At 58.7% G+C, this 20,402-nt stretch overlaps 1 protein-coding gene across 1 annotated transcript in view; it reads right to left on the bottom strand.

Moving 5' to 3' along the window:
• Window positions 1–16,720, bottom strand: part of COL27A1 (collagen type XXVII alpha 1 chain) — a 136,513-nt gene extending 119,793 nt beyond the window's left edge. Inside the window, exons 1-3 of the mRNA XM_047099631.1 lie at window positions 16,653–16,720; window positions 10,157–10,227; window positions 4,918–6,650 (exon numbers count right to left, since the gene is read on the bottom strand). Coding sequence (XP_046955587.1) covers window positions 4,918–6,650; window positions 10,157–10,227; window positions 16,653–16,720 — 1,872 coding nt within the window. The remainder of the gene's footprint in view (window positions 1–4,917; window positions 6,651–10,156; window positions 10,228–16,652) is intronic.
• Between the last annotated feature and the right edge of the window lie 3,682 nt (window positions 16,721–20,402).

The raw sequence follows: 20,402 nt of genomic DNA, 5'->3' as shown, positions 1-20,402 counted from the left end.
TGCCAGTTGGGACCCACGGCCCAGCCTGGTGATGTCAGTCCACAGCCCGGCTCCGTGTCATAGCAGCCCAGCCCCCGGCCACGGGCCTGGCCTGGCTCTCCTCTACCAACCCGGGCCCAGCCGCGGCCACGGCCCTAACCCTTCCCCGCTCAGTACTTACTTTGTTAGTTTGTTAGTGGGCAAGCGAGGGTGGGCGCTCCCCCCTGCCCCCTCTCGCCTGATCCGAGACCCTGTCTGTTCTCCACGCAGTGGAAAAACGCTGCCATTTCTTTCCAGGGCCTGAAGCCTGAGCGGGTGACTCTGGGATGATTCACGAGGGCCGGGGTGGGATTTTCCACTCCACGCCGCAAACAACGGGGCCTCTGAGAGGGCCCAGAGCCGAGGGGGAGGGGAGCGGGGGCCACAGGCCTGCCTGGGGGAGGGGAGCGAGGCCTGGGCTTGGGGGCTCGCACAAACAGAGCCATGGAAACAAACAAGCAGCCGCTCTGGGCTTCCCCTGAGGGTCATGGCCTCCGACAGCCAGACCTAGGGGAACCCCATCCCACGGAACAAGTCCACTCTGATGTCCAGCTGCAACCGCCCTCCTGCCAAGCCTTGCAGAAAGAAGTCTGCCCTGGCTGGCAGGGCCCCTGGCAGCGAGCAGAGAGGCTCCAGAGGCCGAGGATCTGGGAGACCCGGGTCCGGTCTCTCGTGTGCTGCTGACTGCTGGTGACTCTGCGTGAGGACGCTTCAGTCTCTGCGCCTCTACTCAGTGCCTGTAGCCGGACAGGGAGAGGCAGGGGACCTCAAAGGGGCCTCCCATTTCCGGCCATCTGAGCGCACCGTTATTCCCAGGAACAGCACTCAGGGCTCTGAGCCTTTTCCCCCAGTCTCTGTCCGAGGGAAGGGCCTTCCGGGCCGGGGCTTCTCAGTGTGGCTCTGCGCCGTGCCTCTGGGCCTCAGTTTGTCCAGCTGTAAAATGGGGATATAACACCCATCTTCCAACATACAATGTATGTGGGCGCTGGTTACTCTCCACTTGCTCCCCAGATCTACTGTGTGCCCCAGGAAGCTGGCTTTCACAGGCTGCACCCTTAGGCTTTCTTGCTCTGTGCCTTTGGCTGGGTCTGGCCAACGGGAAGCCCCAGCAAGAGACTGAGAAGTAGGAAGAGTGAGTGGGCTCGGCTATTTCTCTCCCTGCTCCCGTGGGGACTGGAGACCGCTGTTCACACTTGAACTTTCACCGGGTTCTGGTTACACCTTCCCCTCCCCTGGTACCTTCAGGCTAGACCTGTGTGCTTCGCCGGCCCCTGTGGGTTCCTCTGATGCCGCCCACACCTCTGTCAGTAGCCCCTTCCTTGACCTCTCCTCAATTACCTGCTCCCCACTTGGAGCTTCAGGACACGGCATGCGCACTGCTTAGCACAGAGCCTGGCGCAGAGTAGGAGCTCAAGAGCAAAATGCCAAAAAGAAAGCGAGACACCCCTCATTCTCCTGGGCTCTACGTGATACTAGGGGAATGGGTGAATTTCTCAAGATCTAGCCCCAGTTTCTAACCACCAACAGTATGAAGGCCCTCCTGGGTCCAGACGTCCCTGGTTCCCTTGGTGCAGCGATGCCCCCATCTCAACCATCAGCACGTCAGTCAACAGCCACGACAACCCGCTGGGACCGGGTGCTAGGTGCTGGGTGGCTTTACGTGCCTCATCTCAATCCACACAACAACTCTGGAAAGGTAGGTAGCACCATGTCCCCATTTTGCAGAGGCAGAAACTGAGGCTCAGAGAGGTTAAGTGACTTGCCGAAGGTCACACAGCAGCTGGCACCTAGGAGGCACTCAATCAACATTTGTTGAAAGAAGGAAAGGATAGCTGGGTAAGGCAGTGGTTGAAACCCAGGTCGCTCCAGATCCAAAGTCTGTGCTCTGTGCCTTCCTCCATGTGGCCTCCTGACCCACCAGCAGCAGAGATCTGTGTAACTTCAAGGAGCCCGGCCTGGGAGTCGGGACAACCTTTTTTTTCCCCATAAAGATCACATCCCTTCATTTTACAGATAGTCATGGAGCATCTGCTGCGGGCCAGGCCCTCATCCGGGTCTCCCTGAGGTGACGCTTGCAAAAAAGTGCAAGCCAGTGCAAATGCCAGCGGCCTGATCATGAATAAATAAGGCCTTGACTCGCCTCCTCCCAGGCGTGGGGCTTCTGTGCAGCTTCTGTGCAGTCTCTGTGAACCGCAGCCTCCCCGCCCCTACTCACCCGGAGCCCAGCTCAGCTTTTCCATGCTCCCCCCGCTGCTGGGGCTCCCACAGAGCTCCCTCACTCAGTGGCTACAACTGCTGGCAGGCCCGGGGCCCAGAGCAGTCTCCGCCTCCACCAGTGTGGCTCATGCCCCTCCAGAACCACGCAGAACCAGGCAGACCCGGCCACCCCTCTCTGGCCCTTGAAGTTCCCACGGCCACTTATTTCTAAGAAGGGAGCTCTTCCGAAGCTGTCATGGAGGGGAGACAGCCCTAGGGAGAGGAGAGAAGTTCCCCCAAAGTCACCCAGCAAAAACAGATCTCCAAGGGGCCTTGGAGATCACCCAACTTGCTTCCTCACAGGAGATGGGAGCTATTCTTAACCTACGTTCTGCGGAAATCAAGACTTAGTGTGGATCAGAGCTAGTAAGGGGCGGAGTCAGAATTTGAACCCAGGTCTGCATGTCCCCAGTATGGGGACAATTAAGCCCCCTGCCCAGGGCAGCACGGCTTCTGAATGTATATGGGGGTGGGAGGCAGACAAGAGAGGACAGGAAAAGAAGTTGTTACCACCGCTGCTCAAAGATGTCCCTTCAGTTATATAACGCTGGTATCCGGTGACATATAAATGACCGGTTTGCCACCTGCCGCACAGGGGGCTGGACAAAGCTTCTCGAAGCTTCGTGGCTCCTATTGGGGTGAGGCTAGGTTCCAAGCGGAGGAAGGGTGGGATTCAGGGATAGGGCGCGGCAGGAGGCGAGCAGGGATTCGCATACACGTCCCGCCCTCCTGAACCAGTTCCTAGGATGTCCTAAAGGAAGATGCCACTCACGTAACTCACACATTTGGTGGGTATAGAAACAGAAGATTTGTTCAGACAGTGAGATCTTCCTTTGAGGCCAAGGACAGGGCCTGACATATCTTTGAAGCCCCCCAGCCTCCTGGCCCTAAGCCTTAGAGTCTCAGTGTGGACACTCAGGACACACATTCTTTGATCGCGGGGAAGTTCCAGGAGATCTGGAGGGAGGCCTCACCCCTGCGGATCCACATCACCAAACCCCGGGGGAATGTATGCAGCCTGGGCATCTGACAGGCCCAAAGGCAGATTCTGCACCCTAAAAAACTATTCCCTGCTCCAGTGTCGGCTTGGACACGGCTGTCCTTTCTCTACACCACACACGGCCTTGGAGACAGGGTTGGCCTTCTCCACTGGATGGAGTGGAGACCCTGAGCCTCACACCCTCTCTCAGAGGGGGACAATTCACCCCCGTTTGACCTCGTGGCCAGTGAACCGAGCACCCCCACAGCTTGGGAAGCTGAACTATCGGGCCTCAAAGGCACCTGGTGCCTGAGTCAGGCTGAGCAGCCTGAAGGGCTGAAAAGGGGTCCCCCCTTCTTTTCTTGGCTCCCAACTTCCTGCCCTGACAATTTCAGAGCACAGGACTTAAGCAGAGCGTTGACATAATTGCAAAGCAATGCATACAATTTCCATAAGTTCTACAATATGGTTATAATAAAATCGCGCTCTCAGTCCCCTTGGAGACAGGCTGAATAAATATTATTCCTAATCATTATTAAAACTCATTAAGTGTGTTTGTAAGGCCTGGGAATTCCCAGCATCTGCCACTGTCTCCACATTGTAGGGAGCCTAACCTCAAACACTAGAGCCTGGTGGGAAACCCGGCCTTAGGAAGGAGGAAACCACACAGTGGTCATCTCCAAGGCAGGAGAACAGAGCTGAGGCCTGAGCCTTCTGGAAACTCCATCCCACCATTCCCCGCCCAGAGGAATTGGCCTCCAGCTGCAGAAAGGTCGTTGCCCCTGGAGACAGTCCCAGGCATGCTGCAGGCATCGGCCCTGAGAACATCTCCTGCACGTGGAATGTTCTTTCTCCTTTCCTTGACTGTTCAGGCCCACCCTCCCCCTCCCCACCCCAAACTCGCCTACAGGGGCCACAAATCCAGCATCTATAGGATCCAGGCAGGTGAAAGAAACAGGGGAAAGGACTGGGTTGGAAGACCTGATCGGGAGACGTGGGGACGGGGGCACACAGGAGCAGGCCTGTCCTGTCGAAAGGGGCAGCTCTCACGGAGCCACAGCCCATGGGCCACTGCGTCTCTCCCCCTTCCAGGAGAAGCCAGTCGTCAGGTCTTTTATAAGAAATCTCTCACATTTTTAAAATGTTAGTAACTCGTTAAATATTTTTAAACAATGCCGCACGTGCCAAACAAAACACGTTCAGGACTACCCATGTGCGACCTTTGTCCAAAACGCCCAGACAAGCTGGTGGGCTGGAGGAGCTCTGCTCTAGGAGTTGGGACAGCTGAACTTCGGAGAGCGTGTGACCTGGGGGCTAGTCGGTTAGTGGTTTTCCTTCAGCCACTTGACCTTGACAGCTGGGTTAGCAAAGAATGACCTGGGGCCTGAGCCAAGCAAAGCCCAGGGGGGCTCTTTACCTGGTGGTGGCCGCCAAACCCAAGTCTGCCCCGGTGGATCATGAATCACAGCAGGATGTGTAATCACGAGCACAGCAGAGGTAGACGAGCAGGGGACTCGCGTTCGAGTTGAGAGTCTGCCGATGACCACCTCCCGGCTCGACGTTGCTTCTCCTGGTCAGCCCTTGCCGGGAGTAGCCACTCGCCCTAACCGCCCCCTGCCACCCACTCGAGCTCCGAACAACATGCACACCCCTCCCAGTCTTACCGGCAAACCGCAGTCTCCCTTGGGCCCTGGAGGTCCCATCAGCAACGGGAAAGGCGTGGGTCCCGCCAGGTGGAAGAACGAATAGCTGTGACTTGTAGGCCAGGGACTGGAGGACAGGAATCGCGCTGGGGCAAATGCCGGGGCCGAGGTGGTCGGCCGGCTGGGCCGGGACTGTCTGGGGCTGGGCCGGGTTGTCGGATCATTCAACGGGACATCCCTGGCTGCCTTCCCAGGTCTGAGGGGGACGGGCTTCCGGGGGCTGCTCTTGGGTCTGGCTTTCCTTGTGGCTTCTGATCCAGAGGGTTTCTTGGTTCTGGTGGGGCCTGAGCCAGGAGCAAGGGCGGGCGGCAACGATGTGGCTGGTGGTGGAGTGGTCCCGGTAGAGTCAGGACGGGGGACAGGTGACAGGGACAGAACAGTGGGTTGAGGCGGTCTGAGGGTGCTGGTGTGGGCAGTGGCTGGCTCACTGGCATGACGGCTCATCTTGGCCTCATTCTGGCCCACTGGGGAGAAAGGCGTTTTGGAAGATCCAGTGGCCAGAAGTAGGGTCTGAGCGTCGGGTAGCGGAGGTCTGGGCGTTACAGGGGTCCTCTGGATCGGCCTCACGGAGGGTCGGGAGGCTTTGGCAGGAAGTGGGTGGGAAGTGGATGGCACAGGCTTCTTGGTGGGGGGGGCTGACTTTGTGAAGGAAGGCCGAGCTGCCTTCTGCGTGGGGCGGGGGTTTTTGACAGGGCCTGTGGAAGGAGGAGTGGCTGAAAGCCTAGCCGGATGACGTCTGGGGCTCCCGGTGGCCGTGCTCTTCTGCAATGGCTGGACAGGTGTGGCGGAGGCGGCACGAGAGGCCGGGGGCACGGGAGGAAGCACTTCACCGGCTGACAGCTTGGCAGGTGGCAGCGGGGTCCGTGCTGGGCCCCTGGCTGCAGCACGCTGGTGAGGGTCTGTGATGCTAGTCCTTAGGGGCTTGGTGGGTGTGGCAGGCACCACAGTCCCCCTGGGATCCCTGCTTGCTGGCCGCGACCCCAGGGCTGGTGCGGCAGTGGTCAGGTTCTCCAGGCCTCGCAGGGCAAGGTCGGTCTGGAAGCTGAAGGTTGTGCCAGGGTCTCGGGGAAGGAGGGGTCCCAGCTGGGGCCGGTATGTGTCGGCCTGTCCACACTGCTTTCTCAGGTGGGTACAGTAATTGTGAGCGACCTGCGTCACAGGGTAGATACTGAACTGGCACAGGGCACCTTCAAACTGGACCGCGTGTGGGTTCATCTTCCCAAAGAGGAAGGAGCCCTCGGGGTCGAGTGCTGGGTCCTTGTGGAAAGGCAGCGGGACAGGCACCCGGTGCTGCCCGCAGGCCGTCGCCAGGGTGACGGTGCGGCCGCGGAGCTCCAGAGCTAGGTGATGCCAGCGCCCGTCGTGCACGTCGAGGTCAAAGGCCACCGAGCGCCGGGGCCCCAGGTGGAGGACCGTCTTGCCGGGGAGAAACTGCAGGCCCAGCTGCAGCTTGTGTTTCCGGCTGCGGACGGCGAAGAGGAAGGCATGGTTCACCCGGTGGGAGCAGAGGCTCAGCACCAGAGCCAGCTCTGTGCCCAGGGAGGCGGGAATGACGGCGGCTGTGGGGGTCTGGAGCCGGGTCCGCTGCGTGAAGATGAAGCCTGATTGGAACGGAATGACCCCCGGGGGCGGGGGGCTCCGGCCACCCCCTGCCTTTGTCCAGCTGAGGCCGAGCCGCTGGAGGACGTCCACATCTGCAGAGGGCGGGGCGGAGGCAGGAGAGGGCACGGTCAGAGCCTGCTCCAGCCCCAGACCCCTGCAGGCGCACAGACACAGTGAGGACAGGTCACCCATTGCTACACTGTGGCCCGTGCCTGCGGCTGGGAGTACACAGCCGGAACCCGTTCCCTATCTGGCTGGACGATGATGCATATACTAGTTTAAGACACAGACCCCGGGCACCAGGGCGGCTCGGTTGGTTAAGCGCCTGACATCGGCTCAGCTCACGATCTTGCGGTTCCCAAGTTCAAGCCCCGCGTCGGGCTCTGTGCTGACAGCTCGAGGCCTGGAGCCCGCTTCGGATTCTGTCTCTGTCTCTCTCTGCCCCTCCCCCACTCATACTCTGTCTCGCTGTCTGTCTATCTCTCTCTCTCTCTCAAAAATAAATAGAACATTAAAAAAAAAAAGACACAGACCCTGGAGCCAAACTTCCTGAATTCACTTGTGACTTACTGCCTCAGTTTTCTCGCCTGTTAAATGGGATAATAGAGTCAAACACAGAAGGCTATTGTGAGGATACACTTGAAAGCAAGAGCCTGGCACAAAATAATCACTTTCAAATGATAGCTATTCGTACCGAAAATAATGATCATCGCCAAATGCTAGCGCTAAGAGTATTCGAGACTGCCGAACGTGACAGGCTTCCCCTTCTCTCTGCCTCAAAAGGCATCTCCTCCAAGAAGCAGTCCCCTGAGTGAGGGAGCAGGGTGAAAGGGATGGATGTGTCACAGGAGTTTGGTAAGGATGTCCAGTGGGCCTGAGTGGTCTCACCACCTTTAGGAACCTCCCCGGCCTCCTGCCCACCCCCTAGGTCTCTCTCTGGCCAGAGCAGGGTGGGGGGAGCCGCTATCTGCACAGAGGGAAGAGGATATTTCCAATGACTCCCCTCCTCCCTGTGCGGCTTTGGACAGAGCAGAGGAAGCAATCAAGGCGTCCCTGCAAGCTCCGTCCTCTGGCGAAGCGTTTGGACATCTACTGTGGCCTGGCCAGGTCACATCCGCCCAGTAATTACATCGGTGGGGCTCGCCAGAGCAAAAGGAGGGCGTCCAGGGTGTTTATGGAAAGGCTTCCTGACCTTGCCTCTTGCCGGGTCACTCGACCTCCCTCAGCTGGCTGTGCTGCGAGCGTCTGCAGAAGCCAGCTCCGGAGCCCCGACCCAGAAAGGAGAGGCTGCCTCTGGAGCTGGGGTCTGGCTCGGGTGCTCAGCTCCCCTCCCCCACCCCCGCCCCCCCGAGCTCAGCAACCTAAACCCCGAGTGTGGTCCAGGGGGTGCCCATCAGGCTGAATGCGGCGCTCGGCCCCTAGTCCTGAGCTAACAACTGTGACATGGATGGACGGACGGACGGAGGGACAAATAGATGGGCTGGGGTCAGAAGGCCGGGCTTTGGAGCCAGACAAAGCCACCTGTGAGTCTGGACTCTGGGCCTCAGTTCCCTCCGCTGTAAAACGAGGCAGAGGAGAACGCCCGCATCACAGGTTTCTTGGTCTTTCTCGCCAATCCTCACACACGGCCTGCACCAGCACCTCTGGGCAAGTCTCTTCCTGACCCCTGGGCCTCAGTTTCCCTGCCTGTAAGACAAGGGAAACCAGACCTGGAAGCGGCCACGACGTGCTAATGATGTTCTCAGAACTCTAGAGGGGTAGGCTGCTTCTTCGGGTTGGCTTGACTTGAAGACCCTTATTCGTCCGTAGGGCCTGCGGGCCTTCACTTCACTGCAAATTCCCCCTCTCTCCCATCTCCGTCTGCCCTCAGACCCTAATCTGAAATAAACCACTGCTCAAAGATTCTCTTGGTAGTAGTGTATTTCACACCTTTTAATCACTGAAACGCTCTTATTATCACAAAATATTACTCACTACGAACAGCTTAAAAGCGAGCAGGTACTTGCTAGGGAAGAGGTGAGGGCAGGAAGCCACCCCCCCCCCCGCCCCTTGTGCCATCTTGGCAGCCCCCGGAGGACCCCAGGCCTGCACAGCATGTCCTCAAACACCGCAGCTTATGGCTGCTTGCGCTCACCCAGGGGAAATGACAGTTGGCCAGGCCAGGAGATACCAATGAGCTTTCCCTTAGCGTCCTTTCAAAACCCACACTGGTTAGTCTCCAGGCCACCCCTGCAGACTGTCTGTAGGTCAAGGGCAAAGCCCCGAACTCTGACACCTGGAGCTGGCAGAGGTGGTAACCTTAGGGAAGACTGACCACTGCGGGCTCCACAGGGGATAGAGAAGGACTGTTCTTAGCCAAGTTTTCAGGTAAATGATATAGTCAACAACAATAATAAATGCTAGGATTTGTTGAGCACTTACTATGAGCCAAGTGCTTTACATGTACTATCTCTCTTGAGCCTCTCAATCATCTATGATGAAGGTACTGTTTATTATCCCCCCTTCACAGATGAAGTTCAGAAAAGTTCGCTATAATAACTAGCCCAAGGTCACACAGCCTATAATAAAAGGCACAGCTGGAATCTGAACCCAGGCCACCTGGCTCCAGGGTCTCTGTTCTTAACACAATGCTATACTGAGCTAGAGCCCCTCAGACAAGTGAGAACGTGGGGTGGAGGCACATCCAGGACCCGGGGGCGAGGCGCTAGGGGACAGGAGAATGAATACAGCCCAACGCCATGCTGGAAGGACCCAGCCAGCTGGCCGCAGCAAGATCCCTTTATTACATAAACCTGGCTCCACATAGCTCCGGCCTCTCCCCAACACCCCCCGCCCCCCATTGCCTGACTCAGGACTCTGGACAGCTGTTCACCTACTTTGTGGGGGAAACAGCAAGCTCGGAAAATATGACATTTGCACAAAATGTTGCCGGGCAGCAGAAGCCTCTTCCGGGCACGGCCCTCCCCTCCCGGGGACCCAATCCCTGCCGGCGGCCAGGTCAGGCCACAGGGGCTCTGAGAGTGCCCGGCTGCCTGTCCCGGCACACAGGCGGGCGTGGAGGAGGGGAAGGGCCGCTATTTTAGGAGGCGTCGTGGCTGTTTGACAAACAGATGTAGGAGAGGTTTCAGTTTCCACGGGCAGCTGTGCAGCCTGCCCACGGCCGCTCTGGCCCCCTGGCCGGCTCCTCAGGGATGGCAGGGATGAGCAGGATCTCACGGGAAGGGCAGGAAGTTGTGGCCTTCGTGCCTCCTCTCAGCAGTTCTTGGTACAACCACTGGACAAATCAGGACGACTGAGGCTGACTGAACCAACGTGATTTATTCCAATTCTGCCCGTTCCCCGACCCCCCGACCCTTGGGTAGGAAAGAAAGGGTCAGCTTTCCACATTTCTGCACTGAGTCCTTCCTGCCCCTTACAAAACCCTAAATGTTATTCTTTCAAGCCCGGAGAGAATTTGCCAACGACGGGCTCCATTTTACTGATGGGAAAACCGAGGCAGTGAGTTCCAGGGAGGGGCCTAGCCGTCTCCTAGCCCTGTGTTCTCAGGTCCCTTCTGCCCTCCCTTGTCTCCCCCTGCACAAAGAGAAGAGAGGATTACCTTCAGGAGCTCCTTGGGTGGAGGCCAGGTGACAGACAAATGACACTAAGATCCAGGTGAAGAGAAACCCCCTAGAGACCGGAAGACACAAGCAGATGCGGTATCAGCTTCCACCCTCAGGCCCGGATCCGGCTGGAGAGATGGGAGGGAACCACCCAGGCCCAGTGTCCCCCAGTCTCGCCCATGGAAGGTGGAGGCAAGATACAGGCTCTAGGACCCCACTGTGTAGCCCACGCTCCCGGGTTTCCAGGCGCAACCCCTGCGGGCCGGACCTGCCTACGCAGCCCAAATACAACCTGGCTTTTTACAGATCGATAACCCAAGGTCACAGGGCAGGAAAGAGTGGGCAGGAAGCCCTGCCCTGGGCGTCAGGAGACCCAGGGCCCGGCTTCAAATCTGCCGCTGACTCACCGGGCCGCCAGGGGCCCGCCCCTCCCCATCTCTGGGGCTCAGTCTCCCCATCTGTACTGTGGCCTCAGGACCTTGAGGCCCACTGGGCAGCAGAACCAGGACTGAAAGTTCAGCGGGAAGACCGAATTGATGCGCTTGGATGACTGACATCTCAAAGGACAAAAGAGATGAGAACTCCTCTCTAGACGCAAGGTGGAGGAGGAGAAGACCCCTGAACCAGGAACAACGCGTGCTAAGGAAGCCGCCTACCTGGCTTCATGCCGACGGAAAAAGGCGGGGAGAGAAAACAGAGGGACAGAGGACACAGCGGGGAGTCAGGCAGACCCAGGTGCAAACCTGGCCCCATTGCTTACCAGCTGTGTGACCCTGGATGAGTCACTCAGCCTCCCTGAGCCCGCCTCCTGCTTTGCAACACGGCCGACATTCCCGATGGTGCAGGCCAGGCATGAGGATTAAGTGAGCTCATGCATGTCAAGGGCTCGGCCTGGTGCCAGCCACAGAAGTGCTCCTTAAACAGTCATTGCTGCCCCTGAAGTCTGGGGCCCGGAAGGGTTAATGCTCTGCTCGGTGGCTCCTGCCAAGATGGGCAGAGGCAGTGATCCGATTTCACCTTCCTGTGGGAGCAGCCACCGGCGACACCCGAAGCCACCCGGGGCATCTGATCCCTGAACAGGCCAAGGGGAGGGCAGCACGTGGCCAAAGACGGCCGGCCGGGATGCAGGCAGAGAGAGCCGAGACAGGCGGGTGCTGAGGGCTAAGTCTGGGATGCACAGGCCCGGGATCCGTTTCCAAGAGGAAAGCTAGGATGCTGTGTTTCTGGGGAACCACGTAATCCAGGAAACCCATCTGCCGGAACTGATGTCTGGAGCCCCACGTTCTTCCCAGCTCCCCGGAGCTCCTTGGAAAACAAGTTTACACCCTCCGATTTAATAGCAATTGCTCCAATTTGATTGCAATTATGATCAATAGTAATCCTGACTGGCACTGTGAAGGACACTGGCGGTCACCTACCCTTCCCTTCTTGTTCAGGGAGGCACGGACTTCAGAGGGTACTGGATGAATCCAGGTAAGTCTAAGCCAATCTTGGGAATTTCTTCTGCCATGCCAGTGACCGGTTTAGGCACACATACATGACCCAAATGTGGCCAGTAAGATGTGAGGGATGCCTCTTAGGGCCCCTGGAAAAGTGTTGCAAAGGGACAGAGAGGGTTCCTTCTAGCCTCTGTACGTTATCGAGTGGGGATGTGCTGCTGCAGCCATTTTGGGCACATGAGCTTAACAAGCTCCGTGAGCATTTGAGGATGACAGAATGGAAAAATAGGAGACGTTTCAGGACACTTGAGATGCTGAAGTAGCCAAGCCTGTCGCTGCTTTTGCTTCAGATCTCTCGATACCAGAGGTAATAACTCCCTTTCCATAAGCCAGGCTGGCTTGGGTCTTCTTTGAGTTGCAGCGTAAAGCAAGCTGGCTGCGGTAGCCCTCAGATGCTGACGGTGGTCCCTTGAAAGACTTCTCCAGCCTCCGGGCCTTTCGCATGCCCTACCAAGCGCTCCCGACGCCGCTCTTTAGCCTGGCCAGTTCCCACACAGGCATTCGATTCCAGCTTGGGCCTCACCTCCCACAGCCCGGTGCACGCACCTCACCACAGCAGGTATCCCACGTGTGCTAATTGCCTATTTTCCTGCTTCCCTTTCCAAAAAAAGTCCCCGAAGGGTAGGAACCACATCTGTCTTGCTCACTTTTGTATTCCCAGCACCTGGTAAGCACGTCATAAACGTTCAGCGTATCTTTGTAGAAGGAATACATAGTACCTGGTATTCCGGGACTCTGGACTTTAAAAGCATCCCCCCCAAAGGCCCTCCCCATCTCTGCCTTCTTCCAGGGTCGGTCCTGGATAATCTTCCGTTCCCCCTCATCTTCTCCAATCTGCTGCCATTGCTGTGAAAATGCCTTTCTCACGGGGCCAGTCCACCTCAGACCTCGCCTCCAGCTCACCGCTAGCCATGACTAAAGGTCAGAGTGCCTAGCTGCCCTGACGTCATCTGGAGGAAGGACAGAGTCTGGCCCTGCCGACACGACCTGCCCGCTTGAAGCCAAGGGCAGCCTCGTCGGGCCTGAAAAGAAATGACAGGAGGCTTTGTTTGACGTGCCACAAACAGAGGCTCAGGGAGGGCAGGTACCTCTTCAAGGCCACCTGGGAAGGCTCTGGGGTCATAATTCTTCAGTATTGTTTCCCACTTGGCCAGGTAGACACTCCAGGAAACTGGGGCCGGATTCCCTGGGGAAGAGCTGCATCCCAGTCCTGCCGACTCCCGGGGCACAACTAACTGCATACCAAAGGGTCTGAGACGTCCCACAATGAAGACATTGACCGTGCTTTCTGTCCAGCAGCAGTCCCCAGACTTAGGGGACCAGTGAACTCATTTTTCCTGAGAATGACTCCTCAGAGGACACTGCCCCTCGTTTTCCAGTGTGCCGACGAGCTCACTTCTGCCCCCATTTTCTCCCACCCTCTCTTCCCAGAGCTTTCCAGGCACGAGCCCTCACTCCTGGAGTCCCTCGCCGTATCGTGTCATATCCACCCTGCTCAAGATGCTTTCCAAGCTGATAGGGAGAGGCTGGGTGGAGGGGACAAGGTGCAAGAACCACACATGCCCTTAGTCAATTTTTATGGCTGTGGTTATGCCAAGGTGACCACTTTGGAGAGACTGAGAATACACGTGGGGGAAATATTTTTAATCCCTGAAGGTCACGAGAGAGCAGACTCACAAGGGCGATGGGATCAGAACCTGTTCTTTAATTAAGCTTCCCAGCACCATGGTTTCCCATTCAAGAAGTTCAACCCTGAAGGCCTGTTATGAAAGAATTTGCCCCTCCATCCGGTCACCTTGACAAACGCAGCTGACCTCCCAGACCTGGATTCTGTGCGCACTTGACTCATACACCGCCAAAGCAAAGAGTGGGAATAATACAGTGGGAGAAGGTCCTCTGAGATCATCTAGAGGCCAGATTCTAGTCCCTCCCCCTCATTGTGAAGATGGGCAACCGAGGCCCAGAGAGGGGAAGCGATTTGTCTAAAACCACACAGCATGTCAGTGACCCACATCATCCGACCCCGCTGCTTAGCAGACAGTCCGTCTCACTTGACTTGTCTCTCATGGAGAAGAAATGGGAGACTTACAGGGACTTCCTACTTGCCAGAGACCAGAGTCCCAGACTTTACCAACAGGAACAGAGATGCAGCCTCGGAAGCCAACAAGCCATCGAAGTAAGCTCCAGGCTTGGAAAGTTGGCTCCCGGAGGGAGGCCCTGCCGATCCTTTTGCTCCCGTTCCAATGCTGTTTAGGCTACTGCTAATAATGTTTCGTGCCTGTGCTGGCTCAGAGCTTTGTTCTTCCCAACTTCTGTTTTCACCACTGACTTGTGGTCCTTGGCTCGGTGAACCCAGGGCTCCAGAATGTCGGGAAGACCAGGGCCCAGGGGCCAGAGTGGGTAGGAGGCAACTGAAACGGCAGCCGGGGGTTAGGGAACCTGACCTTGGAGGCACAGCCTGGCCACACAGCCCTCCAAGAAGGGAACCCAGGTGCTCCTACCCCCAGAAAAGGCCCTCTGCCAGCACACCACATGTGGCTACTCCTGGACCACGAGGCCGCCAGAACCTACAGCTGGTTTGCATGGTGTTGTCTCCATCCTTGTTACCTGGGAACACACAGAATCTTACAGACCCGTACCAACTTGCACATCCGCTAAGAGCTCAGAGCTGAGACCGAGGGCACTAAAAACACACACAAGGAAAGCAGCCTGTGAACTCCAGGCTTGGCTGTGCTCTCGTGGGCTCAGCTGGGCCGGAAGCTGGCCTGAGGACCACAGGACAGCAAAGGGGGATGGACCCGTCCCACCTGCCTCCGTGGACCGGCCAGGCCCCACGTGCCCAGACAGCCACACCCAGGCTCCTCTCTTCACACCTGATACCTCTTCCATGGGAACACAGACAGGTCATCTGTCTGGACAGGAGGCGGCCCAGAATTTTCCGGTTGACTCACACATCCATTCAAGGTGAAGTGAATAATGATACAAATAACAGCTGCCATTTATTGAGCACTTATTACATGCCAGGCGCTGTTCTAAGCCCTTGACAAGCATGGCCCCCCATTAATCCTCACAAAACCTTGCTAGCTGAGAATTAAGATGCCCATGGGGCGGGTAAGAAAGAAGAGAAGCACAGAGGCCAGGGGCTTGCCCGAGCTCACGGGGCAGTCAGGACTCACACTGGCCGATTGCAGCGCTCCCTCTGCCCTGCAACCTGCTACCCACTAGTGTGAGTCTGTGAGTGTTTTGCCCCCACAGAGGCGGTCAGTCCTCCAGCACCACTGATACGGCATGTCAGTGCACCGGGCCAGGTTGTAAGGGTACCAAGCAGGTCCCTGCACCCAGAAACGGGGAAGGAGAATATGCCAACAAGGTAGCAGGCAGAATGGGCTCCGAGAGAGACAAACAGTGGGTTACATGGGGAGGGCAGCCCCCCCACTCCCCGTGCAGCACACTACGAGGGGAGCTGATGGCTGTTGAACTACGGTTTGAGGGACAGCAGAAGACACACAAGCACCAAGAAGGGGACTGTTCCAAGGACAGGGAGGAAAGGAAAGGAGAGACGGGGCCAGGGATGTGCTCCATAGGGTCATGGAGCCTGGTCTGGGAGAGGCAAAGAAGAACAAAGCTGGAGGGCATGCCAGAACCAGAGGGCACAGGATCTGGGGCACCCTGTGGTGAGGGAGGCAAGGCAGAGGCTGGGCCTCTGAGCAACTTGACTGCCCATTTGCCCAAAGCTTGGGCCCCACCATGGGGTGCTCGCCTGGCACCACTTTTCTGCCCAACCGCTGGCATCTGCCTTGGCACAGGGTCTTCTGGAGAAAATGAGTCAGCAGTGTGCTTACTGGTGCTGTGTGTGTGTGTGTGTGTGTGTGTGTGTGTGTGTGGTGGGGTGGGGTGGGGGGTGGTGGAATCTCAGCCAGCCAGCTTTTTCCAAGACATGGGAAAGAAGGGGGGGAATCATCCCCCTGATTCCAGCTCAGAGGGGGCGGGGCATGGTGGGGTCTGGAGGCAACAGCCCTGACCAGCCTCTTGGGAATGTCCTCTGATCCTGGGGGCAGGACAGAAAGGGAGCAAGTTCTGTGCTTCTCTGGGCAGTGAGCATGAGCCACAGTCCCTAGGGCCCTGAGGGCTGCTCCCATCCTCGCTCACTCCCACACACACCCACACTCAGGGATTCACTCTTGCACACGCTCACTCTTTACAACTACTCCGCCAGCCCCCGGGTCCCAGCTCTGCCACAGGAGATTCCCTGCCCCTCCCTGGCCCCCCCCCAGTCTCTGCCTCTGTGAAATGACTTGCTCATCTCCAGGGCCCCTTTCTACTCTGACATGCAGGCTCTCCCTTTTTCTCTCTCACACACGCAAAGTGACAGGAACCGAGACACCCTCCCCCCAACCCCCAGAGAAGCAGGGAAACACTGAGGCGCACAGACCCAAACATAGTGACACACACGCGGAGACTTCCAGAAGCAGGGGACGTGCAAAGCCACACAGACGCTGAGACGGGAGCAGAAGCGGAGACCCGGAGACCGAGAAGCTTGCGGGTAGTTTCACAAGAACAGACTGACTTACAAGCCCGGGACCTGTGGACACCGCCACCGGAACACACGGAGACAGCCCAACACGGAGACCCTTCCTTCCCCGAGTACCCAAAAAGCCCCCCTCCGCCCCCAACTCGCCGTTCCAGGCGCCACCACCCACCCCGAACCCCGACCCCAGGGCTGGCTCTGCACGGACCCTCCCCAGCGCGGCCCCCGCCCCAACGCGATCGCAGAGCCCGGCCAGCGGGGCAGGGCAGGCAGCGCTCGCCAACCCTCGCCGGGCCGGGGGCGCAGCCCGCTCGTTAACCCTTGGTGGCCCGCTTCATAAGGGCTCGGGAAGGGGCAGGAAGCCGACGTTCCGGGGAAGCGTCCGGCGCGGCGGGGATCCCCAGCCCTCCCCGGGGCTGGGGCAGCAGGAAGCTGGGGAGGGGGCGTCCCCGAGCTCATACTCACCCCCCGCGCGCCGCCGCCGCCGCCGCCGCCGCTGTGCCTCCGGCCCCCCGCGCCGATCCCGCTCCCATGGCGGGCCCCTACTTCATGCTCCCGAGCCCGGGGGGCAAGTGTGGGCGCGCCCCATGGGGCCGCCAGCCCCCCGCCCCGCCGCGCCAGGCCGGCTCAGAGCGCGCGGCCCCCGCGCCCCCAGCGCAGCCCCGCGCCCAGGGGCGCCCGAGCAGGCAGGCAGCGCGGCCGGGGCCCCGCGGGCGCCCGCGCCAGGCCCATGGTCCCAGGAGTCCCGGCGCCGCGCTCGCCCCTGCCTCGCTCTTTTTCTGCTTCTACCGAAAAGGAAGAAGAAGCAGGGGGGAAAAGAGAGATGATCAAACTTTTGGAGGCGGGCTGCTGGCGGTCCCCGGAGGCAGAGCGAGGCCGGGCGAGGGCGCGCGGAGGGCGGTGGAAGCTGCCTCCCCGCCGGCCTGGGGGAGGAGAGGAAAAGGAAGGATTTGGGGGAAATGAAGGCGATTTAAAGTCTCGGCCCGCGGTGGCTCTCCACCTTCTCTCCTCCCCGCGCCGAGCCGCCCTCTGCTGCCCCATGCTGCCCCCTGCCGGCCGTAGCCGAGTACACGGCCTCGGCCGGCCCACGACCGCCCCGCAGAGACACCCCCACCTCCGCCCCTCCCCCAGGAAAAATGGGGAAACTGAGATTCACAAAGAGGAAAGAGATGGCCAAAGCTGCACCGCAGGACGGGCACAGTTCGGAGATGTGGCACTTCTGGCTTGTGAGACTGGGGGTGGGGGTGGGGGTGGGGGGAAGGTCCCTCCGAGCTGGTGGGGGGGGTGGTAGAGATAGAGGGAGAAAGGGGACAGACACTACTGCTGAAAGGAACCCGGTGTTTCAGGGACAGAGCTGGGACCAGCACTCAGTGTCCAGACTGCCACAACAGCGACAACCAGTGTCCTACCACAGACACACACACACATACACACCCCTCTTCTCAGATTCAGAGCGCCCTGGAGAACTGACTTCCCTGGACACTTACTTGGTGGGTGGGCTTGTTCAATGTTGGTCACCCTCTTCCCCTCCCTGTCCGTTCGGTAAGAAAAGGGAGCTTAACAACCCCTGCCCCCGACACACACCCCCAGGAGGCGACCAAAGACTCCTGAGATCCCACACTGGAGCGCACAACTGCACACCTTGAACCCGCCGCAAAAGCCCAGCAAATTCGCACAACCACCACCCCCGTCGGAACCCAGGCGTGAGAAGCCCCCTCCACCTCCCCCTCCACCTCCACTTGTTCACCAGTGCGCACACACACTCCCACACACATCCACGCTCACCCCAAACTCAGACACAAACTCACACTCATTCACACGCAAGCTCAGTCACACTCCCCCCGGGCTCACACAAACACACCCTGGGGTTATTGCACTCGAACGCTACCCGGACTCCACACACGCAGACGAATGCACACTGGTCCTTACACGCACACAAATGCACGCTAGCCTCCCGGGATCCACACCCCCCCCCAATGTACACACCCGCACACACGATTCACACGACTTCACGTGCACACATCCCACATACACACCCCAAGTGCACATGCGCGCGCGCGCACCCCCGCTTGCACACTGCTCTCCGCTAGTGCCCACCGCAAGCGTGCACGAACGCACTCACTCCCCACACGTGCACCCCCCCTCCCCGTACGCGCGCACCTTTACGAACACACACCGCTACCCCCAGAGCTCCAGGAGCCCCGGGGCACTTACTGGGTCCCTAGCTGCGAGGCTGGACGGTCGGTCCTTCCTCGGGCGCCTAACGGCATTTGTATTCATGGGTCCCCGCAGCCCCGGGCGCGGGCGCGGGGGCGGGGGTGCGGGGTCCCCTTCCCTAAACTGGGCGCGGGCGCTCGGAGCGCAGCGGCACCGGGAGGGGCATGGGCGCGCGGGGCTGCGCCGCCGGCCCGGTCCGCCTGCGCTCGAACTTCGGCCGCTCTGCGTCCTCGGACTCCGGCGCGGGCTCCGGGCGCGGGGGGCGGCTCATAGGTGCTGGGGCCGCGGCGCCCGCCGGGCCTTTTGAAGTCTCCGCTGGGGGCGGGGAGGGGGCGCTGAAGGCGGCCTTTTAAACCGTGGCTGCACGCGGGCTTGGTGGAGCAAGGTGTCTGGTTTCAGCAAACTTTAGGAAAAGTCCCAAGCCGAAGCAAGGGAGGAGGGTGGAGGGGGGGAGCCAGGCAAGAAAGAAAAAGAAGCGGCGTGCTGTGCGCTGCTTCCTGCAGGGGGCAGAGCACCCACGGCTGCCAGGAGGGCGGCCTAGCGGGGTGCTGGGGAACCCGCAGACAGCTGGCCGGCGCGTGGAACCACCCCCCACCCCTGCACCCCCAAGTTGACCCGGCGTTCTTAACCGCCACGTGGACGAGCCCCAGGGGTGCAGGAACACCCCCCAAAACGGCACAGATGATGCATGTGGGAGCATTCTTCCGCGTGCGAGGGGCCACCGGTTTCCCTCAGGATTTCGGAAGACCATAGCCCTGGAAGGTTGAGAACTCCCAGTTCACTCACAGCTCATGGTTTTTTTGAGCTGCACACTTTGTGCTAGGAGGATCCTGTCCTCATTTATATTTTTCGATATGTTGTTCATCATGGATTTTTTTTTTTGGCATTAGTTTTGACATTTTTAAAGTATTGCCTTCATATATTATGTACCTTGATTAGTTAGGGGTTTTCTGGCAGCCCCTTGATTCTAAAACTCCACTTCTGAGACTTGTTTGGGGTCCTGCCAGCATGTGGCCCCGGAACCTGCCTCACCCTAGCCAGGTGCAGCACTGTGCTGGGTGTCACCATTTATGGGAGGCCCTGCTATCAACGTTTACAGGTGAGAAGCTGAGACTCCGAAAGACGAAGTAGCTTTCCTGAGGTCACCAAGCTGGTAGGTGGTGGAGGTGGGATTGGAACCGAGGTTGTCCGATTCCTGTCTTCTGCAGCTGAACGTAATGATCCCGACCTTAGCCTTTAAGGGGTTCGGAGCAGACCCCTGTCAGCCTCCCCGACTTCATGGTGTGCCCCAGAGCTCCAATCTTTCTGATGCCCGGACCCAGGCTCTGGACAAGCTGGGCTACTTCAAGGCCTTGTCTGTGCTGTTTCCTCCCAGTTTCCCTCCCCGCCCCCCCCCCCTTTGCTGCCTGTTCACGGCCTCTCTGTCTTTCCAGTACAGCTTAAGCTCTGCCCCACACCCAAGTCATAGCACACATCACATGGTGTTGTCATTGTCAGATCCATCTCTGTGTCCCCACACCCAGCATGGAGCCTGCGACACAATAGAGGCTCAAACCATTAATAATTTAAATGAGTTTCTTTAACTCCTACCGTGTACAAACCCCTGTACGAAACTGAGGGAAGAGGGTCTGCCGCCACGGGAGGGAAGACAAAGAACATTGCACATGGTCCTGCTTTCTGGGCACACGTGCATTTGTAATGTGGACAGAAGACATGCCCAGCAGCTTGGGACAGGTAAGAGGGCCTGCATGGGAGCCATCAGACACTGCCATGCAATCACGTGAAGATAACACAAGGGGGGGGGGGGTGATAAATGCTATCGACTAATTGAGTTGTCAAGCAGAACTAAGGGGTGGGAGGAAACCAGAGAATACTCCCAGGAGGAGGTGGCCTTTGGCTCATGGAGCCATGGGGGAAGACAATTCAAGTGGAAGAGTCGCCAAAAGGCCAGGAGGGTAGGAGTGGATTTCAGGCAGGTTTTAAAGGAAGAGTTGAGGG

The sequence above is a fragment of the Lynx rufus genome, unplaced genomic scaffold, assembly GCF_022079265.1.
Source record: "Lynx rufus isolate CCGP_SWC_20201006 ecotype Redwood Valley unplaced genomic scaffold, mLynRuf1.p SCAF_10, whole genome shotgun sequence".
Classification (NCBI taxonomy): domain Eukaryota; kingdom Metazoa; phylum Chordata; class Mammalia; order Carnivora; family Felidae; genus Lynx; species Lynx rufus.
Note: the sequence above shows the minus strand (reverse complement) of the source record. Positions and strands in the feature narration are given on the sequence as shown.